Source organism: Anomaloglossus baeobatrachus, chromosome 1 (genome assembly GCF_048569485.1).
Source record: "Anomaloglossus baeobatrachus isolate aAnoBae1 chromosome 1, aAnoBae1.hap1, whole genome shotgun sequence".
Classification (NCBI taxonomy): domain Eukaryota; kingdom Metazoa; phylum Chordata; class Amphibia; order Anura; family Aromobatidae; genus Anomaloglossus; species Anomaloglossus baeobatrachus.
Genome location: NC_134353.1, coordinates 332,223,787 through 332,251,429, shown reverse-complemented (window position 1 = coordinate 332,251,429; position 27,643 = coordinate 332,223,787). Strand labels below are relative to the sequence as shown.

The 27,643-nt window shown below is 45.1% G+C and overlaps 1 protein-coding gene across 1 annotated transcript in view; it reads right to left on the bottom strand.

The window, feature by feature from the left end:
- Positions 1 to 26,984, bottom strand: part of FAM47E (family with sequence similarity 47 member E) — a 35,196-nt gene extending 8,212 nt beyond the window's left edge. The window contains exons 1-7 of the mRNA XM_075337602.1: positions 26,731 to 26,984; positions 20,527 to 20,899; positions 15,962 to 16,134; positions 15,148 to 15,319; positions 10,700 to 10,900; positions 9,510 to 9,668; positions 7,636 to 7,713 (exon numbers count right to left, since the gene is read on the bottom strand). Coding sequence (XP_075193717.1) covers positions 7,636 to 7,713; positions 9,510 to 9,668; positions 10,700 to 10,900; positions 15,148 to 15,319; positions 15,962 to 16,134; positions 20,527 to 20,899; positions 26,731 to 26,783 — 1,209 coding nt within the window. The 5' untranslated portion in view covers positions 26,784 to 26,984. The remainder of the gene's footprint in view (positions 1 to 7,635; positions 7,714 to 9,509; positions 9,669 to 10,699; positions 10,901 to 15,147; positions 15,320 to 15,961; positions 16,135 to 20,526; positions 20,900 to 26,730) is intronic.
- Between the last annotated feature and the right edge of the window lie 659 nt (positions 26,985 to 27,643).

The following is a 27,643-nucleotide window of genomic DNA, read 5'->3' as shown; positions in this document are numbered from 1 at the left end:
AAAACGGACCACACGGAGGTGTTCCGTGTGACACGCACCGGAGAAAACACACGTGTCTGTAAAAATAATAACAAAGCTTTACTGACCTTCTCCAGCCCTGCTGTCTCTGCCGTTGCTGTCACTTGCTTCTGACCGGCGCTCATTATGCTCATTGAATATTCACTTCACTGTAGGCCGGTAGCAGCAGCAGCGGGGAGTCAGCAGGACCAGAGACCGAAGATCAGCACCACGGACAGCTACACCAGGGACAGGTGAGCAGAAAGTTCCCGTTTCCCATGTGTTATCACGGATAACACACGGAGAACACACGTGTGCCATAAAAACGGCGCACGGAGGACAATACACACCTTTGACACGTCCGTGAAAAACATGCGTGATTTTCACGGCCGTGTGAAAGAGGTCATAGACAGAGTGGGAGCAGCATCCAAAGCACACAAATTAATTGACATGCTGCATTTTTGAACGCACGGATTTGGGTCAAAATTTTAGCACCCAAATCGCTGCGTTCAAAAAAGCAACGTGCGCACTAATACTGCACAATCTAAGTAGATTGTGCAGGGGACCCAGGACGCATGCTATTATGCAACTTGTGCACGAGCCCTTATTCTTTAAGTTGCATGCATTGTACAACCTTTCTTCTGCTATGTGCTGGACTCTTTCTACAATAGTGGTGCACTTTAAGTAATACCTTACATATGTAAGGAATTTTTTTTAGTCCACAGGGCAGTGGAGTTTTGGAGATTTGTATTTTCTGTGTTTTCAGAAAATGTTTAAAATTTTCAATAAATAAACACCATATTAAAAAAAAAAAATCTTTAGGAGAAGCAAGCCTCTTAGTGAATTTAGCTCATCTTTCATTAACATTGGTGTGCAAATTGTAAGACTTGATTAATTGGTCCAGACTTGATAAATTACAAAGGTGTAGAACTTACATCCAGTGATTAAAGTGGTTGGTCAAGTAGGAGTCATCAATGCTATATTTCTTTGTTTAAAATAATAAAAAAAAGATACTCACCCCTCCTACACTGCTGCCGGTAATCAGCCGCCATTAATTGGCTTTAGTGCTCACCCTTTCCTCAAACAAAAATACAGGATTTAAGAAGTGGCTGTTCAAGTAGGGGACAATCCCTATAAATTTATAGTAAAAAAGAGACAGTTGCACTATGTAGTACTAAGATATTTTAATTCTTCATTAGCAGGTTCCTGTCCACCCATAAATTGAAGGGGGTCTTTTTAACCAAAAGAGAGGTATTGGTTTGACAGGGATCCAACATTAAGAGGTCGCCTTGGCATTGGCTGTTGGCTCACATAAAACTAGCCATTTTTGAGTGATAAGTAACTCAATTTTTACGTTTTCCATAGCAGTAATGCATGTCTATATTCCCATATTCATTATTCCACATATCTTAGCACTACAAAGTGAAACTGTCTCTTTTTTGTTACTATGTTTCATGTTCAGTCTACACCTGTTCACATTATAGTTAGGAAGTGTCATCAGTCTTTTTCTTAGAGTCATGCCTTCATATTGAGCACTCCTGCTCTTCAGCCTTAGGTGATATTAATTCTCCATTTGCAGGTTCCTGTCCTCACATAAATTGTAGGCTTTTTTAACCCAAACAATGAATTAGTTTGATAGGGACCCAACAATAAGAGGTCGCCTTGGCTGTTGGGCTCACATAAAATTGGCCATTTTTAAGTGCCAAGTATCTAATTTTTTACATGTATTCCATAGCAGCACTGGATGTCTATATTCCTATAGTCATTGTTCCAAATATCTTAGCATTAAACAGTGCAACTCTCTTTTTTGTTACTATGTTTCATGCTCATTATGCACCTGTTCACATTAGAAAGGTAAGATGTGCCATCAGTCTTTTTCCCTTTAAATTTAAGAAAAGTCAACTAGATAACTTCATTAAAGAAGGATTTTTGTGTACTCACCGTAAAATCTCTTTCTCTGAGTCTTCATTGGGGGACACAGGACCATGGGTTATGCTGCTGTCACTAGGAGGCTGACACTAAGTAAACAGAAAAAGTTAGCTCCTCCCCAGCAGTATAACCCCTGAGCCGGAGGCGGGCTCAATCAGTTTAGTGCACAAGCAGTAGGAGGAGAACCAAACAATCCTGAATAAAACAAGGTAAGAAACTATGACGATCATTCGTGTGACCAGTGACCTGGGAAAACAGGCACTGGGGCAACAGGCATGTCCTATATAACAAAAAACACAAGCAGGGTGGGTGCTGTGTCCCCCAATGAAGACTCAGAGAAAGAGATTTTACGGTGAGTACACAAAAATCCTTCTTTCTCTATCGTTTCATTGGGGGACACAGGACCATGGGACGTCCAAAAGCAGTCCCTGGGTGGGAAGAAAAACCATCACCGGAGTGGGCTTGACCCAGACCTACAAGCGCCTAATGTTGCAACAGGTGTGCCAATGCCACCCGCAAACCCTACGCCAAGACTGGCCTCTGCCAAGCTCGGGTGTGAACCTGGTAGAAAATAGTCAAGGTATGCCAGCTAGAGCGGGTGGCGGACCAGGGGACCTGGTCGATCTACGACTGGAGTCCAATCTTTCAAGGGTGCCCCCTTGCCCGGTAGACCGCGGCGGAAGTCCGTCCTTCATGCGATAGTCTACACCTATGGAGGAAAAGCTCCATGTGAAATTCTGGCCCTTGGCGCCGGCACACGCTTCTTGGGCAAGGGTGAAAGAATGTATTGACGACCGGCGTAACCGAAAGATGGTGTCCTGCAGACACGAAAAACTGAGGGCTCGCACTAGCCCTGGAACGAACTATGCCCCTTTGTGGCTGGGAGAGGAGCCTAGAGCCGAAAGACCGAAACCCAAAGTCCTCTGCTGGAAGGAACAGCGAGGTGTCTTGGACAGAAACGAAAGGTTCTGGCTGGAGCCCCCCCTTGTCCTGTTGGCGGAGCCGGAAAATGGGGAAAAAACGACGAGAGGGCTGACCGCCCTGATGCCGTCTGTAACAACCCGATGGCCATGAGGAGCCCACCTATCAAAACAGGTGGTAGCAGGGAAAAAAGGGGAACCTTGAGCGAACCCATCACTGGATTCAGGTCCCACATTTCTAGTGAACGATGAAATAAAATCTTCAAGGAAACTTGATTCCCGGCCCTCTTCAATATCTGCCATCATCTTGCCCACCGTCCTGACGAGCCAGCATCCGGGATCCCCTGATGAGGCTATGTAACTTGGGACTTCTGAGCCCTGGTAGAATAGAGGGGCCCCGACACGGAAGAATTTTGCGGTCTGGAAGGGGCCACGGGGCATTTGCGAGGAGATGAGTAAAATATGTGAAACTATGCTCGCCTGGGTCACTCCCGATCTATCGCTTGCCTTGGTCCATCTTGAGAACCCTTGAGATCATAGGAAGCCGCGGGCAGATGCACGAGAGCCTGAACAGGCTACACGACCGGACTAGGGCGTCGACATCTAGTCCGGAGCAGGTGCATACTCTAAGCACCCTTGACTGAGACTTGGATCGGAAGGCCAAAAATGGTCCACGACCAGAGGTCTTCCTTCGCCAGCGATCTGGCTGGTGATTTCCGCGTTGGAGCCCTTTACCTACGGGAGGTCCATCCTACCGCGGACATCGGCCGTCCCAACGTCCCCGCTAGGGATGTGCTGCCGAGATTAGCGAGTGAAGGGACCCGTCCCAGAGCAAGATCTTCTTGGCCTCTTCCCTTGCCATGACACTCACTGCATCTTCCTGGTGGATGATGTAATCACCGCTGTGGCATGGTCCGACTGGAACCTGGCTGGGTCACCGCGACCTAGAGAAGAAATTGTAACTGGGCTAACCAGCTGCCTCTGAAGTCCGGAATGTTGAAGGAGAGACGACGCTCTAGGAGTGTCCCTCGGGACCCTGCCGAGGAATGGTGGGATAGCATACCCTAGCACGGGAGGCTGGTGACGGTTGATAATAAGCTCCAGGGGAGGAAAGGAAGCTTTCCAGGGATGGTTGCGAAGACTGGTCCGCTAGGAGGGGATTGACGGGTCACCCGCGAAGACGGAACCTTCCTGTCTCCGTTCCTCAGCGTGCTCCATTGGAGAGTCCGGGATGAAATCTGGTATGTGCACCGTCGCTACCACCGCCACAGGCTGTGAAGGAGCCAAAAAACCGAAGGGAAGAAACGGGCACGGGAGGCAAAAAGCACGTGGGGCTCTGTGCCAGGAGACCGCAGCCATGCCAGGCGGAGATGGCTGTTGTAGGGATAAAGGCTTTCAGACGGGTTTGCGTGAGGGAACGAAACCTGGTGCATCAGGGCCGATGCCGGGAAGGGGATATACCCTTCTCTTACGTAGCCTAGGGGGGAGAGTAGCCTACCCTGACGTAGCCTAGGGATAAACTAGACTCGACCTATCTCCGAAAGGGCGTTCCCGAAAGTCGGAAAAAAAGTCAGGGACTTCCTAGATGTCGAATCTGCGTTCCTGATCCCGAGTCAGAGGTCTCGATGGTGGGAACACTGATGCTAGAGGTTCAGGCCGGGTAGTGGGCAGACATCAGCTTTGTGAAAAGAGGGTACTCACTCAAGAGGAGACCCAGCCCTGGGTCGGCATAGGTGAGACGTGGACCGCTGCGTATGGTGTCCGGGAAAACCCTGCGGAGCGGCACGATAGTGACGAGAAGCCCGGAGGAACCCAGGCGGGTCGCATAAAGGGTAGCGTGCCGCTTCCTTTCTGAGCCCCCTTCGAGAAGGGGCAAGACAAATAAACGGACTTACCACTGGGAAAAATCACGTCCGGGGATTATCCATGATCACGTAGTCACCGTGCCAACTGGCTGTCCACTGAAAACAACCGTAGTGGCCCCCACCTTGCTTCCTGCAAAGAGGCATGCCCCCTTTCTCCAGAGCCCTTTGGGGGGATGAAATGACAATAACACGACTTACCACTGGTAAACGCCGTGTCTGGTTGCCGTCTGTGATCATTAGCGACTCCAGTATAGTGTGTCCCTTCTCTTCCGAAATCGCCTTGGAGAAGGGAAAAAAGACAATGACAAGACTTACTGCTGGTCAACTCCGTGTCCGGTAGCTGTCTGTGAGCCCGTGGTAACTCAGCGAGCTCTGGATGCCGTCTGATCACATCAGGGACTGCTTCAAATGTCTTAAGGGAGACCTGCATGCACGGAGAGAAGAGGGTTGTCCGCAGCCTTACGGCTTGACTCACCATTTTTAGCAGGCTATTCGTCATGCGCCAAGACATCTAGGTCCTGCTCGGAATCCAGCAGAGGTGGAAGCCTGGGTCATCACCCGAGATGTCGGAAGACTGCCAGAGGAAGGTCAGTCTGGACCTGGGGGATACGTGGAAACTGGGGAGCCACAAGGACGAGACCTGGTCCACTTCCAGCATAGAAGAAAAAAGACCCTGGTACAGGACTCCCCTCCCCGAGGGGATTGCGCCAGTCCTATGGATGGTATGACCGAACATCGGCCGTAGACGCGGCGCATGCGCACGAACCCGAGGGACGTAGCGAGGGGAGTTGTGGCCTGAGACAGGGCGTTACAAGCCGGCAGGGGTCAAAGCAATCTGACATCTTCTTGAAACTAACTCACAAAAGGGGGGACCGAGTCTTGGGCTTACCAGCCCAAAATCACTAAAAAGTCGAGCTGGAAAAACGCCATGTACTAAAAAACGTGAAAGAAAAAACAAGTGCCCGCATAAGCAATGTAGGAGTCAATGTATGCAAGATCATGCACGTATCTATAATAAAAATCGATCCAATATAAAAAATATACACTACCAAAAAAGTGTGTTCTGTTTTTCCCATACTCTTTTTTTTTTTTTTTTTTTTAAAATAAAATGAACACTGAGGGAGCGGGAAAAAAAAAAAAAAAAAAAAATATCCCACACCCCCCTGATGATGCCTGGGGCAGCGCAGGAGGCGGGCCTGGGACGCCGAGGACCAGGCCGAAGCCGGGGGCTAAATTTTTACGCTGCCTCGCGGCCGAGGCAGCGCCGGCGTCCCCGGCCGCGAGGCGGCGGCGTCGCGGCCTAGGACGCCGAGAACCCGGCCGAAGCCGGGGGCTAAATTATGACGCCGCCTCGCGGCCGAGGCAGCGCCGGCGGCCCCGGCCGCGAGGCGGCGGCGTCGCGGCCTAGGACGCCGAGGACCAGGCCGAAGCCGGGGACTAAATTTTGACGCTGCCTCGCGGCCGAGGCAGCGCCGGAGGCCCCGGCCGCGAGGCGGCGGCGGCGCGGCCTAGGACGCCGAGGACCAGGCCGAAGCCGGGGGCTAAATTTTGACGCTGCCTCGCGGCCGAGGCAGCGCCGGCGGCCCCGGCCGCGAGGCGGCGGCGTCGCGGCCTAGGACGCCGAGGACCCGGCCGAAGCCGGGGGCTAAATTATGACGCTGCCGCGCGCGGTGCCGGCGGATCCGGCCGCGAGGCGGCGGCGTCGCGGCCTAGGACGCCGAGGACCAGGCCGAAGCCGGGGACTAAATTTTGACGCTGCCTCGCGGCCGAGGCAGCGCCGGCGGCCCCGGCCGCGAGGCGGCGGCGTCGCGGCCTAGGACGCCGAGGACCCGGCCGAAGCCGGGGGCTAAATTATGACGCTGCCGCGCGCGGTGCCGGCGGATCGGGCCGCGAGGCGGCGGCGTCGCGGCCTAGAACGCCGGGGGCCCGGCCGACGCCGGGGGCTAAAGTCTGACGCTGCCGCGCGGGCAGAGGCAGCGCCGGCGGATCCGGCAGCAAAGCGGCGGCGGCGCAGCCTGGGACGCCCAGTACCAAGCAGAAGCCGGGGAGCGGGGGTGCCCGGCGACTAGGCCCAGACCGGGGCCTAACATTTGTACAGCCGCCCGAGGGGGAGAAGGTAGGAGATGGTGTCCTACCTGATCCTCGGCGCGCTCCAGAGTGCAGGCTGAGACTCTGCACATACTCCTGTGTGCTCCGCTCGCAGAAGGGATGGCTGCGGGCACCAGGGAAACGGCTGAAGAAGGCAGGGAGGTGGACCTGGTGGGGGATAGAAACCCCTAAAAACGTAGCAGCGCTGCGGGCCCCATCCAGATCGAGACGCGCTGTGGTCCAGTCCCTATTTGCCTAGCCCCTTGCGCCCTTTGGGGTGATACCGCAGAGCGGATAGGGGTGCCCAGGAAGATTCTGCCCCGCACGAACACACCAGGGATTGGTACCGCGGGAATGGACGGGGACGAGGGCCCGAAGACTCAAACCTCTGCGACCCTAGGGAGTGGTACCCACCGGGCTGCGAGAGCTGAGGAAGATAAGTACGATACCTGCAGAAACAGAAAAGTACCACAGATGAGAGCGACGAGAAAAAATGAAAAAAATACGCAAAAAATCAAGTGGCTGAAGGGGGCCCAGTCGGCCCACATCAGCCTCCTACGACACTAAGCAAAAAACTGATTGAGCCCGCCTCCGGCTCAGGGGTTATACTGCTGGGGAGGAGCTAACTTTTTCTGTTTACTTAGTGTCAGCCTCCTAGTGACAGCAGCATAACCCATGGTCCTGTGTCCCCCAATGAAACGATAGAGAAATGAATATTACACTGGGTTGAGAGAATATAATCACTCAAATATCATATAAACCTTTATTATATATAAAGTAGATATTAAATAAATGTTAGATGAAAAATTAGAGTGGATGGGTCTAGCAACACTCACCTCTGGTTTTCTATAGCCCTTCTTCTCAATAAAATCTTTAAAGGCAATAGTTCCATGAAGCTGCAGAAGCTTTTCGTCCTACATAAATGGTTTAAAGAAAAAATTGTTTAAAATCTCCATGGTAGGTTTAATCACAAAAGCAACTGAAATTGTACACTTGTTACGTTCAATGCTGTAGTTCTTTAACAAAAAAAAAATCTACATGTTTACATGCTGTAACATGCTATAATGTGTAAGAAAAGAACAAGGCTCCGAATAATAACTTAACTCTGTCTCTAAGGCTATGTGCGCACACTGCGTCTTTTTGACGCTGCGTTTTTGTGCGTTTTTGGCCGCTAAAAACGCACAAAAACGCACCTGCGTCGAAAAAACGCATAAAAAAACGCATGCATTTTTGCCGTGATTTGGTGCGTTTTTGGCTGCGTTTTGCTGCGTTTTTGATCTCTGCGTTTTGCTGCGTTTTTCCAATGCATTGCATGGGCAGAAAACGCAGAAAAACGCAGGAAAGAACTGACATGTCCATTTTTTTATTTTAACTCAAAAATACAGGTAAAAAAAACAGATGTGTGCGGACAGCAAAAATGAAAACTCATAGACTTTGCTGGGGAAGCAAAGTCCTGCAGTTTTGAGGCCAAAAACGCACCCGAAAAACGTGCAAAAACGCCGCGAAAAACGCACTGTACGCACATAGCCTAAATGTGCAGTTTCTAATATTTAAAGGTTTAAAGAGTTGTTTCCACCTAGGACTTTTTAGGTATACCAAGATTAGAGTCTCACCAATGGTCACATTAATCTTTAGAATGGAGACCCCAGTGCACTTTACCAATATTGTTGTCTAAAGCAAAAGTACTATTCCGCAACTCTCCTAGTGCTGCAATAATTATGTAGACTCAATGTTTGTAGTACACACCATTGTACGTGTGAAAGTAGAAATCCTAAAAGTCAATATGGACTCTTTAACGAGCTTTGTCGTATGAGTTAAGGGGGCTTTACACGCAGCGACATCGCTAGTGTGTAAAGCATGTATCGCTAGCGATGTCGCTCGTGAAAGCACCCGCCCCCGTCATTTGTGCGTCACGGGCAAATCGCTGCCCATGGCGCACAATATCGCTAGGAGCCGTCACACAAACTTATCTTCCTAGCAACGTCACTGTGACGCCGTACGAACTGCCCCCTTAGAAAAGAGGCAGTTCGCCGTCCAGCGAGCAGTCTCTTTTCTAAGGGGGCGGTTCATGCAGTGTCACAGTGACGTCACACAGCAGGCATCCAATAGAAGCGGAGAGCAGCCGCATGAAAGTAACACCCACCTCGTTGCCGGAGGACGCAGGTACGGTGTTGTTCGTCGTTCCTGGGGTGTCACAGGTAGCGATGTGCGCTGCCTCAGGAACGACAAACAACCTGCATCCTGCACGAGCAACGACATTTGGGAAATGGACGACGTGTCAACAATCAACGATTTGGTGAGTATTTTGCATCGTTAGCGGTCGCTCGTACGTGTCACACGCAACGACGTCGCTAACGAGGCCAGATGTGCGTCACGAGTTCCGTGACCCCAACAACATCTCATTAGCGATGTTGTTGCATGTAACGGGGCCTTTAGAATAGAAGCCAAACCGGAATCTCAGTTTGCATAAGCGTAAGGGTGTGTATTTCTGCACTTGGCGCTCATACTCGATACTGAGTGAATCGAGATGTTTTAAAAATGCTGTTTCCTTTTTTTCTTTACCATTTTCCATATTTTACCATATCCTTAACGTAACAATCTATCCCATGAATTCCATAACTTCATAACTTTTCCTTCTTGGGGACGTTCAACATTGAAATTGCCTAAGTTTAAAGACTCAAAATGTTTATTTACATAGAAGATACCATACCATTTGACTTAGCCTTTCTATCGAATGTGCTCCCTTTTCCATGTCTTCTATAGCTGGATTTTTCAATGGCTCATTGGCTTTCTGTCTCTTCCATGTTTTAGGATCAAGGTACCAGGCTCCATATCTACTTTTTACCCAACTTGGACGGTATGTGGACTCCTATAAAAAGGCAATGGTATAGAAAATGCAGTTGCCTTTCTATTTATGTTTATAATACAAAAAATAAAGCAAAATAACCATAATGTGTTAGTATGTCCTCACTTCAATTTCGGCATTCATCAAAAATTTTAATCAGAAAGGTAAATCTTCAGAAAATCCGAGCAAGGAACAGGGACGAAGATGAAGGAAGGAGGAAAGATTAAAGGACAAAAGGAAGAAGCAGAGAATGTAGTGAACAGATGAAAAAATGGTGGCTTGAAGTACCAGATAAAAGACTAGGACACAGGAGTGGACGTACCATTGGTGCAACCTCTGCAGTTGCACAGGTGCCCATGAGCTAAGAGGGGCCATTTCTACCTCCAAAGCAGGTAGAATTGTCCATTTTGATGACCTCTTGGGCTACAAAGAGCCCATATATTGTGCTTGCACAAGGGCCCTTTTCTGACTGTGGCCGCCAGTTTTAAGACATGTGGTAAACAGAAGAGGAAGGAACGAAGGAGCAAATGGCGCAGGAGATAAAGTAGAAAATGGATCTGCAAGAAGGATCAAGGACAAATTGGGCAGTAGCAGAATGCATGAAAGACCCGAGCAAGGATTGGTGTTAAGGCAAATATGGAATAAGCAAAGGGCTTAAAAGACCAAAAGGAAAAAATGGGCAAATACAACAGTAGAGAAAGCAGGGGTACATGAGAAATAAAAAACTAGACTGAAGGATGGGGAACAGAGCGAGCAGGAGTAGCATGAAGAATTAGAAAAATGATAAGGGAATGGGAAGGAAAGTAGTTGCCGCAAGGTATTGAGGACAGGAGCAAAAACATATGACAGTGTGTTCCTTAGGAAAATTAAATGTGAGCTTCATTGTCATTTATTTAAATAAGTACTTTGCTTTACCCTCAAAAGGCTTTATACACATTATACAATATATGTGCATGAAGAACTCAATATAAAAGCAAATACTACAATAATTTATCACACAGGACCTTCATTTTCTTGATTTCTCATGAAGTGTGCTCACAGCTCATTGGATTTACCCGAAATTGGCATTCGTTCCTTAAGGCTGAGGTCTTTGCTGTGCCTTGTTGATGGGAGACTCCTACAGACATTCTCAGCTCTGGTGGCACATTGTTAAGCTCTACTACATGGATCGGGACACTGAGGGCAGGCTTGGTCTCATACCCGCTGGCAAATAAACTGAATATGGTGGATTCATTGACGTTACATGGCTCCCCTCCCTGTATGATAATGAAAATACACAATCTTTATAATATATATATAATGCATGGAATAAACTGACATATTATGATTATTTCAATAATAGGACCCATTATAATTCTCAATGTGTGGGCTTTGTGCCCATCTTAAGTGGGAGTAGGTTTCTGCGCCATCCACTTGCTTTGAGCATTATTATAACTTCAAAAGTTGTAAATCTGTTCAATGACAGAGAAATTCCTGCGGGAGGTATAAGGGGTAAATGTGTACCTGAAAATGTAGACTAACAAGTTATTTATACCCACAATGAAAATTCTTCAGAATCATAAAGTAAAGGGCTTCAATGATGGTAAGAAAGGCTATATATATGTATCATTTCAGAGAATATGTTTTTTACGTGCAAAAGTCTTCGGCTTTCAAGGATTTGAACACCTTTAGGCTATGTGCGCACTAGAGCTTTTTACCCGCGGATTTACCCGCGGATTTGCCGCGGAAATTTCTTGAGAAATGTCTGCAATCTTTGTGCAGACATTTCCCAGCAAATTCTATGGAAAAAAAAATAGCTGTGCGCACTGGTGCGGATTTTTCTCAAGAAATTTCCGCGAGAAGAATTTCTCGAGAAACTTTCTTGACAAAATGAACATGTCCATTATTTCCGCAGGTACCCTGCGGATTTCGGCAGTACAGCCTGCAGAAATCCGCAGGGAACCACCCGCGGGAAAATCGCGGCAATTCCGCGGCTATTCCGCGGCTAATCCACGGCAAATCCGCATGCGGATTTGGTGCGGATTTTTTCCGGAGGTCCGGAAATCTTTCACTCCCAGAAGTTTCTCGAGAAATTTTCTTGTGAAACTTCACATCTCTAGTGCGCACATAGCCTTAGAGACATATTTTTTACTTAACTGCATATGTATTTTTTAAAAAAAATACATAAAGTACATATACTTTATAACATAACACTCAGCTTTGTAATGATGCATATAGTCATAGAATACTTTATATACTATGTTTATGGGAATTACTTTTTTTGCATAAAATCTTCAAAGTCACTCTAGGTTTTGTATATATATATATATATATATATATATATATATATATATATATATATTTATATATATCTGAAAACACTAAAATGTCCATTGAACCAAAATGATTTTTTATATATAAATACAGGGTGGGCCATTTATATGGATACACCTAAATAAAATGGGAATGGTTGGTGATTTCAGCTTCCTGTTGTGGCTCATTAGTATATGGGAGGGGAGAAACTTTCAAGATGGGTGGTGACCATGGCGGCCATTTTGAAGTTAGCCATTTTGGATCCAACTTTACTTTTTCCAATGGGAAAAGGGTCACGTAACACATCAAACATATTGAGAATTTCACAAGAAAAACAATGGTGTGCTTAGTTTTAATGTAACTTGATTTGTTCATTAGTTATTTACAATTTTATGACCACTTTTATGACCACTTGTAAAATGTGTTCAAAGTGCTGCCCATTGTGTTGGATTGTCAATGCAACCCTCTTCTCCCACTCTTGACACACTGATAGTAACACCGCAGAAGAAATGCTAGCACAGGCAGCCATTGGATTAGACCCATATTTTTCATGATACATTCTCACTATGGTTTTTGCACTTTATTTTTGCCTTAAAGCCTATGTTACATATTACATAACTATACTATTACTACTATGTATCTTGATTTATGTTGTGTATCCATGGAATTAGCTCTATCTATTAAGATTGCAGCTTTGCACTTAAGGCCACTTCACACATAACGAGATCGTAAAACGAGATCGTTACTACGTCACAGTTTCTGTGACGCAAGAACGACTTCAATTGCGATCTCGTCATGTTTGACACGTACCAACGATTCACCCCCTGCTGCGAAATCGCTGATCGATGCCGAACAGCTTGGGCCATTTTTGGCTCGTTGGAGTCCTGCTGGGCTGCATGAATCTGTATGTTTGACACCCTATTTACGATTTCGTTGACGACCTAGATGAGATGCACGAAGGCGTGTTTTTGCGTCCCCGTTTCCACGCCCCTTCTGCACCCATTGGTTGGCGCTGAGAACAATAGTGTGTAGTTACGTCGCCATTTCCGCGCCCCCTCTCTGCAACGATTGGTTAGCAATGAGAATACTATTGCGTTCTGATTGGGTATCGCTTCATGCTTTGTTCCCTTTTGAGTCTTCTAGGAGCAAACCTGTGACTACACACAGATTCATTCGTGCTTTGTTCCCGCTTGCTTGGTTTTCGGATCAAAGCTGCATCTTCCCTCATTCGTTCCCGAGCGTGTCGCTGTATTACAGATTCATTCGTGCTTTGTTCCCGCTTGCTTGGTTTTCGGATCAAAGCCGCATCTGCACTTGTATATCCCTCATTCGTTCCCGAGCGTGTCGCTGTGAGGATCGAAACTGCGATTATTAATAGATAGCATAGACGGCTGCATTTTCTGGACGCGGTAAGTCATTTTCGAAAAGTCTTTGTTACTTGTTCTATGTTTTTGTTATAGTATGGAAAGTATTTGTGTTTATAGATAGTAATTATTTTTGCGGATCATGAAAGTGGTTGGTTGTTATCTGTATACATATTGCCTTTTGTGCGTCCATCGTCCTTTTATGTGTCCTTATCTAGTATTGCTGGTTATTTTGTCTCTCTGCTACAGCCGCCATTTTGTTTCTCTGACACAGTTACAGCTGCCATTTTGTTTCTCTGACACAGTTACAGCCGCCATTTTGTTTCTCTGACACAGTTACAGCCGCCATTTTGTTTCTCTGACACAGTTACAGCCGCCATTTTGTTTCTCTGACACAGTTACAGCCGCCATTTTGTTTCTCTGACACAGTTACAGCCGCCATTTTGTTTCTGTGACACAGTTAGAACTGGTGCACTTCTATGGGGGCGGCCATTTTAGTGTCTCTTTTACACCCCCCCAAAAAATGTGATTGGTTTATAGCAACTTTTCTCATCTTTACATGTTTTTTTGCAGTGTGGACAACATGAACGACATTCAGCGTGTTGTGCTGGGTGCTGCATTGATGTTTGAGGCCGGTCGGCTACGTGAAGTGGAACAGAGGCGTTCCAAACGAAAGCGCCGCATGTGGACCAGAGAGTGGCTGCAGAAGAGGTACAAATACTCCCACATGCAACTGCTAAGAGAGCTGCAGGAAAATAATCCTCAGGATTTCCGCAATTTTCTGCGGATGTCAGAAGAATCATTTAGCCTTTTACTCGAAAGAGTTACGCCAATTATTCAGCGCAAGAATACAGCGATGCGTGCTGCCATCCCGGCAGATGAAAGATTGGCAGTCACGCTGCGTTTCCTGGCCACCGGACGCTCCCTGCAAGACTTACATTTTTCTTCTGCAATTTCAAGGTCCCTGCTCAGCGTTCTTATTCCGGAGACATGTAGAGCAATTTTCCACAGTCTGCGTAACTACATTGAGTTCCCCAAAACTGTGGAGGAATGGCAGAAGATTGCCTCCGATTTTGAACACCTTTGGCAGTTCCCAAACTGTGGTGGTGCTTTGGACGGGAAACATGTGCGGATCACTCAACCACTGAACAGCGGCTCCTATTTTTATAACTATAAGGGCTATTTCAGCATCATCCTAATGGCCCTTGTGAATGCCAATTACGAATTTATTGCTGTTGATGTTGGCATGAATGGCAGGGTTTCTGACGGTGGGGTTTTAGAACACACAGGCTTTGGTGAACGTTTGCAAAATGGTGAACTGCACTTGCCCCCCAACTCTGACACTACCGCAAACCTTAACTTTGTATTTGTGGGCGATGAAGCCTTCCCACTTCATCCCAATCTCATGAAACCATTCCCCCAGAAAAGTCTAACGGCGGAAAGACAAAGGTTCAATTACAGGTTATCAAGGGCACGCAGGGTTGTGGAAAATGCCTTTGGGATTTGTTATCTTGTTATCTTTTTCAGACCTACAGTATATTACCAAGTATTACATTTATATATAATTGTTATATTTTATTATATTGGCAACTTTTTTCTCCTCTAGCCTACTTCCATTTTAATATGTTTATGTCATATGTTGTTTTTTATTTTCTTTTTGCACCAATAGATAAATACAATTAATGATACAATTGGTATTATCATTTATTTAGACTTGACTGGAGTATTTTTGTTGTTTATTACATATTGGTATACTCTGGCAGTTTGTTATTTTGGGTCATTTATTTTTTTTTATATTTCCGTCTTCTGGTGGGGTTATAAATTTCATTATCTGCTCATGTACTTACCAAAGAAGTAACCCACTCACAAAACTCCTTGGTTACTTGTTTGACATTTTCATCTAGCGCAGGAGTGAACGGTCGCATTGTCTTAGAGTTTCTCCCCTCAGGAACAGGGTCTTGGTTAGAAAGCCATATATATAGCCATTTATATGGATTTTTGGGTCTGGATGGCTCACTCCTGCGACAATGAGATTAAGGGGAACATGAAATGAGAAAACCAATAAGAAACATAAATGCCAAGAGGTGAAAAGAATAAAAACTTTGTACAAAATAACTGCAATAAAATAAAATCTTATGTCCTCATAGAAATGCAAAGCGCAGCAGGGGCGCATGCGCAGATGTAAAAAAAAAATCTGTACATTCCCCAATGCCTCTCATATTCTTCACCACAACGTCTTCAATAAAATAGCGCCGGAGATCGCAGTACGCGCATGTGCGAATGCCAGTGCTATTTTAATGAAGACTGAATTACTGGGGCAATGCGCACAAGTCACCACGATATTCAAATAAAGAAAAGGGGGCAAACCAGGATGACGCCGGAGGAGGACTTTACAGTGAGGAACCCGACCCACAAAGGCCCGCCCCCGTTGCACCCGTCAATCAAAGTGCAGTGCTTTTCTGAAACTTTGATTAAAGATATATCTGCAACCAAGTATCCCATCTTTCTACAACAGGTATGCCTGGATTCAGCATTTTAGTGCCAGTATGGTCCTGCCTTTACCTCATATAGCAAAATCCTGGTGGGTGGTCTTCTTTAAAAGCGATGTGTGCATCAGACATGCCTATAATATAAATAGTGTTTAAAACTAAGAAATCTTACATGGACGATTGCCTTGTGCTTGTATCACGCGATTTCAGACTTTGTACTTCCACCACCTCTGGCGGCGCAAGAAAACGCTCTTCCTCCTGATCCTCTGGTATACCTTCATAGAATCCTGAAGCGCTCTTTAGTCTCATCTCTGGATCCAGGATGCCCACAATTTCCTCAAACAGCTTCGCAAATTATATAATAGGTGTACAGTTAAATTCACATCTCAAACAAGAAATTAAATGCATTTCTTTTTAAAAGCGCTAAAATAGGTAAAATATTTGTATTCATTGAAATGCTCATGGTATCTACGAGATTTGGTTTTACTAGATTATCCAATAAAAGTTCAAAAGCTGGCTCAAAAGTGATCATGTTACCGCAAAATTGTCATACAGAGTATAAATAAGAGGAGCAAAGATAATAAGTGGAATAAGGAGGGTGCTGTATAAAATATTGAATGGGTGTATTGCATAACTATATATATTGGGGGAGAATAACACATTGTTCCTCAAATTGCACCAAAAAATGGCATACATGCTATGTGCCAAATTAGGACATGGCAACGGGATAGAAAAATGTGGAAAATTTATGGAAGTGAGATAAAGAAGATAAATGTGCCCAACCTGTTGAGCAATATACACCTAATCCATACTACAGTGAGCCACTATGATAAATCTGAGAGGAAACAAAAAAGACGGTCTGATGGAGCGCTATACAGGAAGAATGGACCAAAGGGATTTTTAAAAATTAGCCAACCTTTTATTAATGGTCCCTTATGAGCCACAACGCATTTCAACAACCAGTTTGTTGTCTTCCTCAGGTGAAATGCTTGTGGGAAGCACGGCAGGAACTGCTTTGAGGAAAGGAGACGATTTAGCCAAATAGGAACAGAGTTGCTGGACACCAGGTTAATTATCACGGAGACCACAGGATCTGCGGTGATGGAGCATTGTGTGTGATGACATGATGTCCGGACCAAGTACACTGACACCGCGGTGTTAGAGAGAGGATGGCAGGAATCCTTCCACGGGTACAGTCTTAGGGGCAGTTTGCACACTACGACATCGCAGGTGCGATGTCGGTGGGGTCAAATTGAAAGTGACGCACATCCGGCGTCGCAGGTGATATCGTAGTGTGTAAAGACTTTTTGATGCGATTAACGAGCGAAAAAGCGTCATAATCGTATCATCGGTGTAGGGTCCGGCATTTCCATGATTTGGAAATGACCGATGTTACGATGTTGTTCCTCGTTCCAGCGGTAGCACACATCGCTGTGTGTGACACTGCAGAAGCGAGGAACATCTCCTACCTGCGTCACGGCCGCCAATATGGATGGAAGGAGGGGGGCGGGATGTTTACGTCCCGCTCATCTCCGCCCCTCCGCTTCTATTGGACGCCTGCTGTGTGACGTCGCTATGACGCCACACGACCAGCCCCCTTAATAAGGAGGCGGGTCGCCGGCCAGAGCAACGTAGCAGGGCAGGTGAGTGCATGTGAAGCTGGCGTAGCGATAATGTTCGCTACGCCAGCTATCACCATGATATCGCAGCTGCGACGGGGGCGGGGACTATCGCGCACGGCATCGCAGCATCGGCTTGCGATGTCGTAGTGTGCAAAGGGCCCCTTAGCCTAACACTGGGGTTTTGCGGGGGCGCATAACCCTTAAAGGTGAGCAGTGGATAAAAGTTTTTTTAGTTTTCAATATCGCTGGTACTCCTCATTGCGCTCCTGTCTTATTTTTCTTACTATGATAAATCTGGAGCAGTTTTTACCTTTCTGGTCTAGCTTCATCCAACAGATGATGTAGAAAATCAAAGAAATAATCAAAAGTATTTGAACAAAAATAAACAATGCTTATTAAACTCATCAAAAAGGTAAATTAAAAGAAAGTGAACAGGTTAAAATATAGTATTATGGAGGAGACAAGGGGCAACATGTTCACCGTAGACAACTACGTAATAGCAATAAATATATAAGTAACAGATGTACAATGTAACTCAGTAAATATGAAAGGTAGAAGTACAGCATAAACAGGCAATATTGGAAGTCCCAATACACGGTAAGAAGGTGTACAAAATCTATCACAGTGGTCCAAACCTGTGGCTCAGGAACCACATGTGGCTCTAAGACCCCTCATGTGTAGCTCGTGGTAGTCTGCTCAAGTGAGTGCCACTCTTCAACTGTATTGACATACTGTATACTCGAGGCATTATTACTTGTTAAGGGGGACTGAATGGACATTATTACTATATAAGCGGCACTCAGGTCATTACTACTTTTTTACTGGGTACTTGGGGGGATTATTACTTTATAAGGGGGGCATTCAGGGCATTATTACATTTCAAGAAGGCACTTGCAGCATTATTACTTACTTTAAGGGGTACTCATTTAATTGCTACTTTATATTGGAGCACTTGGATGATTATAACTGTATATGAGGACTCTTGGCAATAATATTTTTCAAAGGGGCACTAAGTGCACTAGTAGTATACAAGGGTGACTTAAGGGTACTATACACGCTGCGATATCGGTACCGATATCGCTAGCGAGCGTACCCGCCCCCGTCGGTTGTGCGTCACGGGCAAATCGCTGCCCGTGGCGCACAACATCGCTTACACCCGTCACACGTACTTTCCTTCCCTGTGACGTCGCTGTGAATGGCGAACCGCCTCCTTTCAAAGGGGGCGGTTCGTTCGGCGTCATAGCGACATCAGTAAACGGCCACCCAATTGCAGAGGAGGGGCGGAGATGAGCGGGCCAAACGTCCCACCCACCTCCTTGCTTCCTCATTGGCGGCGGAACGCAGGTACGGTGAGGTTCCTCGTTCCTGCGGTGTCACACACAGCAATGTGTGATGCTGCAGGAACGACAAACAACCTCGCTACTCACTAGACAACGATATTTGGTGTTTGAACGACCTCTCCGAAACCAACGATATTTACCACTTTTGCGATCGTTGAAGGTCGCTCGTACGTGTCACAAACACCGTGACCCCGACGATAAATCGTTAGCGATGTTGCAGCGTGTACTGTAAAGTACCCTTTAGGCCATTATTACTTGATAAGATGGCACTCGGGGCATTATTATTTTATATAGGGGCATTTGATGTAGTATTATTATTATTATTAAGGGGGTACTCAGGGAGTTATAACTTTTGAAGAGAGGCACAGGTGGGTGCTTTATGTGCTGACTGTGATTTTAAGAGTACACTTACATTAGCGCATAACTCGGACAAGTGCAATTCGAGAAAAAAAGGGATTGCACTTGGACCCATGTTATTCAATGAGTCTGTGCAGATTTTCTCAGCTGTATTCAGCCTGAGAAAAAAATCGCAACATGCTGCGAGTAGGTAGATACATTGGACGAGAGTCACCTATTCATGTCTATGGGTGTGAGAAAAAAATCGGATGCCACACGGACCATCCCAGTGGCATCTGTCTTTTATGGCAATAATATGTCCTGCTCTGTTCTTAACTTGTGGTGGAACTCCAAATAGTGTTTTCATTTATTTGCTATACACTTACCTGTTCATCTTGAACCCTAATATGTTTTTGGGCTATAGTGGATACTTATGCTGTACATATATACCTTTCAGAATATGTACGGAGTTATACCTCCTGGCTGCGCTTCTGTCTGTGTTAGGCCCTGTGCGCACAGTGCAGTTTTTGCTGCTTTTTTGGTGCAGTTTTGGGTGTAGTTTGTTGCCCTAAACTGCATGTATGACCTAGCAAGGTCTATGAGAAATCCGAAAGGCTGTGTGCATGTTGCTTCTTTTTTGCCTGCAGTTTTGGGTGCAGAAAAAAAGAAGCAGCATGTCACTTCTTTTTGAGCTTTTACCTGCATTTTTCCATTGAATGTAGGGATAAAATGTATGGGCAAAAACGCGACAAAAATACACGTGGTAAAAACGCATGCATTTTTTGATGCGTTTTTCTGCCAGAGGGTGCATTTTTCGCTGGAGAAACAAAACTGCAGAGTGCACACATACCCCAAATCAATTTTAACCTGTTCAATTTCTTTTGTTTAATAAAGATTGTCTATTTTTGTACACATAGACCTCAGTGCATCAAAGTGTTTATGGTAGAAAACTAGTGTAAAATAATTTGAAAAGTCACAAAATGCATGCACAATGCAGAGTTGCACAAAAAAGTTGCATCGTTTGGTGTTTGCATGCCAATTTCAGGTAACTCCATAATGATGGGTGAAGCTGGGAAGTAGCCGTGAAGGGGTGATTCAATGCCCTCTTGCCAAATTCATCACTAGTGGTGGTGTTCTTTATGCCAGTAATGTTACTCCAGTCCATGACTGAAGTAGCATTTCTGACAAGGCGCACGGAGATGAAGGCCACTGATAGGATGCGCTTAAGTGGCAGGCGCTTTAATGAATTTGTCGCATCCTACTACAATACTCTCCTTTATAAAGACTGGTGTGGATAATGCTAGTTTTAATGAATTGGGCCCATACTTTTATTTTTACAATAAAAAACATTCAAATTGGAAAGCGTAATTCTTTTTTCTTACAATCATGCACTAACTCCTGATACTTGAATACATTGCACTGTAGACTATAGTTCTTACTTCGGGTGGTATTCCTTCTTCCAGGTGAGGGTACAGAGCTAGTGGGTGTTGCGCCAAGCCATATTCTATCCCCGCAATGTATTCCCTGCGCCCTTGCTGTTGTGGTAGAAGCTTAGAGAAGTAAGCTTGCTCTTTGGTAAACTTTTTCTCTTGTTTCTGAGAAGCTTCTGAGTCAGTAGCCATATTCTGCAGGAAAAGATCATGCCTCTTTGTAGCAGGAATATTCGAAGTATCGGTGGCAGATGGATAGCCATCTCGAAAATCGTCAAGACCTTTTGGTAAAAATTTCCATTGGTGGCTATTGAGAGCACCGGAAAGGTTTAGTTTATGGTTGGCTTCTTTTAGAAATTTATTTTTCAGCCTCTCTTTATACCTGAAAGAGAAATAGGGTGCACATATATACCATGGCCATCACACACAGACTCTACAATACATGGCATTTATGTATCCTGAAGGCATTGGACAATTTTTGTACTTAATTACATACAGGACTGAAATGTAAGCATATTTGCTGTCACTGTTGCATCACTCTATTTGATGTACTTAAAGGGAACCTGTCAGCAGAAATTTCGCCCAAAGCCTAAAAGATTCCCCCTCTGCAGCTCCTGGGCTGCATTCTAGAAAGGTCCCTGTTATTATTGTGCCCCATGTGAGACCAGGATAAAGACTTTATAAAGTGGTACCTTTTTGTATGCAGCTTCTGTAAATGGGACACGGGGGCGGGCTCTCTGCCGTCCGTTATTCTGCCTCCTGGTCCTGTATGCCGCCCCCATCGCTCCTTTCCATAGCTGATGCACCGCCCACTGTTCCAGCCATCCCCGCGCATGCCCAGTGCCAGTCTCACGGGACTGAGCAGTGTGACTGCTGGTGACGTGTGCGCAGACAAGTGATTATGGGCGGGACTGTGACTGTTATCAGCAAGTACCCGCCCATAATCTCGTGAGCGCGCAAACCTCTCCAGCGATCACACTGTGCTCAGTGTACATGCTAGACTGTATGGGCTGCTTCCAGGGATGACGTCCCTTTGTCACGTGATAGTATTTTGAACACGCCCCTATCACGTGACAAAGGGACGTCATCCCTGGAAGCAGCCCATACAGTCTAGCATCTACACTGAGCACGGTGTGACCGCTGGAGAGGTTTGCGCGTTCACGAGAGCACAGTCATTCCTGATTTTTCATTAAAATTCTCAATTGTTCTCATGTTTTTGTAGATATATACAATATATCTCAAAACTGAGTACACCCCTCACATTTTTGTAAATATTTTATTATATCTTTTGATGGGTCAACACTGAAGATATGACCCTTTCATACAATATCAAGTGGTTAGTCAGTGTACAGCTGGTATAACAGTGTAAATTTGGTGTGTCCTCTAAATAACTCAACTGCTGGCAAAAACCCCAAACCTGCAGCATTGACGTATCTAATGTAATGCGCCAATTCTGAGGCGGCTGCATGCTGGTATGTTTAGGCAGGGATAGGGCCAATATCCATGGACCTTCACAGTCTGCAACTGTCTGCTTTACCTTGGCTGGTTATCAAAAATGGGAGGACCCTACGCAATTTTATACAAAAAAATATTCATTAGTTCTCAGCAGGGACGTGGGAGTCCAGGTGTCTCCTTCATGCTGTTCCCATTCCATTTGAGAGCTGTTTCCATCCATTTCAGTGATTTTACAGCCCCCCAGCCCTCCTGGTCTTTTGGAAAAAAGCTTGAGGTCCCCATTGACTATCATTATACTCGGTACTCATGTCATCTGAGTGTCCGACCTGTTCGATTCGAGTATTGAGCATTCGAGCATTTTAGTGCTCGCTCATCAATAGTCATATCTTCAGTGTAGTCACATGAAAAGATATAATTTTTACAGAAATGTAAGGGGTGTACTTACTGTTGTGATATACTGAAGATAGATGCTGATGATAATCATGACATACAAAGCCATCCACAACCTGTCTCCTCCTTACATCTGTGACCTAGTCTCCCGGTACCTACCTGCACGCAACCTCAGATCCTCAAAAGATCTCCTTCTCTACTCCTCTCTTATCTCCTCTTCCCACAATCACATACAAGATTTCTCCCGTGCCTCCCCCATACTCTGGAACGCTCTACCCCAGCATATCAGACTCTCCCCTACCGTGGAAAGCTTCAACAGGAAGCTGAAGACCCACCTCTTCCAAGCCTACAACCTACAATAACCCTCAGTCCAGTACACCACTGAGCAACCAGCTCTGTCTTCACCTATTGTACCATCACCCATTCCCTGTAGACTGTGAGCCCTCGCGGGCAGGGTCCTCTCTCCTTCTATACCAGTCTGTTTTGTACTGTTAATGATTGTTGTACGTATACCCTCTTTCACTTGTAAAGCGCCATGGAATAAATGGCGCTATAATAATAAATAATAATAATAATAATAATAGATAGATAGATACAAAAGGTATAGCTTTTAATACAAAGGTAACGATATTAGATACTAGATAGCTAAATACAATGTATGAGATAGATGATAGAAAATAGATAGATATAAATAGGGAGAAATGACATAGACATATAGATACAATAAAAAATATATATTTGAATTATATTTGAATACAAAAGGTAAAGATATTAGATACTAGATAGATAAATACAATGTATGAGATAGATATGTGATAGATAGATTATAGAAATAGATGATAGATACATAGATAGATAGATAGATAGATAGATAGATAGATAGTGCGATGAATAGATAGATAGATGATATAGCAACTATACCTACCTTGGTCTGGAGCTAAGCAATAACGGCAGCCTCAAGCAAGCAGCAGAAGCCCTGAAAGGAAAAGCGTGCAGAACCTACTAATCAGAAGACAACTGTACCACCTCAAACCACCTGTGAGAGTCTGGCTCAAGATATTTGACAGCGTCATCACCCCTATACTGCTGTATGGCAGCGAGGTATGGGGCCCAGCGACCTACCCAGACCACACAAAGTGGTATTCCAGCCCAACCAAAGTCTTCCACATGGAGTTCTGTAAATATCTCCTCCAACTCCATCGCAGCACCTCAAACATAGCCTGTCGGGCAGAACTGGGCCGATTCCCCTTATGGCTCAGTATATACAAGAGGGCGCTATCACACCAGGCGCACATACAGAATAGCAACCCCAGCTCCTACCATCATAAAGCCCTGCTGAGCCAGAGTCCAGAGCAAGCCTGGAACCCCGGCAGCCAGTCCAGCCAAAGTCACCAACACACCCTGACAAAAGCCCGAATAAAAGAGATCTCATAGAGCTGCAAGATGTAATACATAGAGGATTGGAAGAGTGAATTAGAGAACTCCCAGAAACTCACCATCTACCGGTCACTGTGGAGGGACTACACTCTGGCCTCATATCTGGAAAGGTTACACCACCCCAAAGACAGGCAGACCCTGAGCCTGTACAGACTGAGTGCCCACAGCCTAGAGGTGGAAACAGGGCGGCACCGACAGACATACAAGCCGTGAGAGAAGAGACTGTGCCAGCACTGCCAGCAGGGGGCTCTGGAGGACGAGGCGCACTTCCTGCTGCACTGTGACAAATACTCAGCGGTGAGGGCCTCCCACTTCCAGAAACTTACCACTCATACCCCGGACTTTCCATTCATGGACGAGGAGAGGAAACTCCGCATCCTACTGGGGGAAGAGGAATCAATGGTGGAGATCACCACCCAATATGTCTCCACTTGTCATAAGCTGAGGGGAGCATAAGGCCCCTAAATAGACTTTTAGAGCCCAAATTGTGCCCCCAACTCCCCATAACCCTGATCCCCTCCCACCACACTTACTGTATTTCTCTTGCTTTGGCAACACTAATTGTATTTTGGTCCTGCCAATAAAGCAGATTTGAATTTGATAGATAGATAGATAGACAGATAAAAAATGAAACAAGTGCAGCACATAAAAAATTATAGATGGGTGCAAAGCCTACCAGGCAATTTTTCAAATGCCAAAATATTATGTTTTCTAAATAGATAGATAGAGGGATATGTAGATAAATAGATAGGTAGATAATAGATAGATAGATAGATACATGGATAGATAATAGATAGATAGATAATAGATAGATAGAGGGATAGATAGATAATAGATAGATAGAGGGATAGATAGATAATAGATAGATAGAGAGATAGATAGAGGGATAGATAGATAGATAGATAGATAGAGGGATAGATAGATAGATAGATAGGCAGATAGATAGATTATAGATAGATAGATAGATAATAGATAGATAGATAGATAGATAGACAGATAGATAGATAGATAGATAGATAGAGGGATAGATAGATAGAGGGATAGATAGCAAAACCTTGTATGCCATCCGAAGGAAATTGTATCATCTGAAGCCACCAGTGAGGGTCTGGCTAAAAATCTTCGATTCCATAATCGCCCCAATCCTCCTGTACGGCAGCGAAGTCTGGGGCCCTCACACTTACCCAGATTGGTCAAGGTGGGATTCCAGCCCAACAGAAATATTCCACCTGGAATTCTGTAAGCACCTTCTCCAGGTCCATCGAAGCACCTCCAACAGTGCCTGTCGAGCTGAGCTGGGCAGATTCCCTCTACACCTAGCAGCTCTGAAGAGGTCACTATCATTTCAGGCCCACCTACAGAGTAGCAATCCAAGCTCCCATCACCACAAAGCTCTGATATATATACGTGGGCCAGATGAACCAGGGCCCCTGGCACAGCTCTCCCAAACCCAACTGGACAAAATAACCAATCACAGCAGCCTGACAAGAACCAGAATCAGGAAGATGGTAGACGAGGGCCAGGAGAGGTATGTCAGTGACTGGAGGACCGACATCAACACCTCACAGAAACTAACCACGTACCAGAGACTACAGAGAGACTACAGACTGGCCCCATATCTGGAAAAACTCCCGGACCCCAGAGACCGCAGAACCCTGAGCCGATATAGACTCAGTGCCCACAGTCTAGCCATCGAATCCGGTCGACACAAGCAGAGCTACAAGCCCAGGGAGGACAGACTGTGCCAACACTGTGACCTGGAGGCCCTGGAGGATGAAACCCACTTCCTGCTACACTGCACCAAGTACTCAGCAGTGAGGGACACTCACTTCAGGAGACTCTCCCATCTCTTCCCGGATTTCAGCTCCATGAAGGAGGAAGAGAAAATATATATCCTGCTGGGGGAAGAAGAGAGTGCAGTGGAGATAGCAGCGCGGTATGTGAGCGAATGTCATAGACTTCGAGAAAGAGAACTATAATAAGTCATGGACTTCCATAGCCCCCCATCCCAGATATGGCCCCCCAGACCCCACCATGGATATGCCCCAACCACCGTTACTACAGTCCCCACCCTGGATATGCCCCATCATAAGCCATGGACTTCCATAGCCCCCATCCTAGAAGTGCCCCCACAGTCCCCACCTTGGATGTGCCCCATCCATCCTTCCTACAGTCCCCACCCACCATCCCCACAGCCCCAGTCCCTAATGTACACTTGCTTTGGCAAAACTAATTTGTATTTGGTCCTGCCAATAAAGCTTATTTGATTTGATTTGATTTGATTTGATAGATAGATAATATAGATAGATAGATGATGGATAGATAGATGGATAGATAGATAGATAGATAGATAGATAGATAGATAATATATATAGATAGATAATAGAGAGATAGAGAGATAGATAGATAGATAATATAGATAGATAGATAGATAGATAGATAGATAGATAATATATATAGATAGATAATAGAGAGATAGAGAGATAGATAGATAGATAGATAGATAGATAGATAATATATATAGATAGATAGATAGATAGATAATATATATAGATAGATAGATAGATAGATAGATAGATAGATGATAGATAGATAGATAGATAGATAGATAGATAGATATGATAGATAGATAGATGATAGATAGATAGATAGATAATAGATAGATAGATAATAGATAGATAGATAAGAGATAGATAGATAGATAATAGATAGATAGATATATAGATAGATAGGTAGATAGATAGATAATAGATAGATAGATAGATAGATAAGAGATAGATAGATAGATAGATAATAGATAGATAGATATATAGATATATAGATAGATAGATAGATAGATAGATAGATAGACAGGGCATTGAACAAATAAGAATATCCACTTATTGTGCAGAATATTAGACTAACCATAACAGTATACTGTACATATTGACTCACCATGGATAACGAGGAGGCTGTGAATTAGTTTCCAGGCCACTGGCTCTAGACATGGCTTATATAATAGAGCTAGAGCTGGAGCATATTTCTTCTAATATAAATGGGAATATATCTATGTGTGGAACTAACTGCTTAATTATTAATGCACGGACAGTGCAGAATAAAACACACAAGAAAGGTTACTATGAGTACGTCCTGTAAATGCTTAAGCTCTACACAGGACTAACCAGTTTGTATACATTCCCATGTTGGTGACCATGGCAACTTAGCTACAGCTGACGCATATACATGATGTCACCTACAGAAGTCGCATAGAATTTACCTCATGTGTAAGCTTGCAAACTAAACAGTGGTTAAATGTCGCCATCTAGAGATCACAAAGAAGATTACAGAATACAAAGCACAACATGTAACCCAGTGAAATCCTACTATTGGAGTGCGCTCACAGGAGTGTATGAATCGGACGAGTGCAATGAGACTCGGACCAATGTTAGTCAATGAGGGAGAGGAGATGGTCAGCTTTTTTCTCATCCAGATTCTGGATGAGAAAAAAGTAGTAGCATTCTGTGAGTGGATGCTGAACTTGTGCGAGACTCACCAATACAAGTTAATGGGTGCGAGAAAAAAAGGGCGCCACACGGATTATCTGAGTGGCGTCCGTTTTTTATGGATACAATTCTATCATATAGCACAGAACACTGTAAATGGTCCTGTAAATTACTGTAAATGACTAATAGCTGCTGAGAAAAAAATGGATGCACACTGAGAGCACACTGAGAGCACACTGAGAGCACACTGAGAGCACACTGAGCGCACAACTGAGATTACACGGATGACAAGTCCTACTCTCCTGGTAAGAATGGAACCGTTTTTTCATATGCTCATGTGACTTCAGCCTTAGGCCGCGGTTACA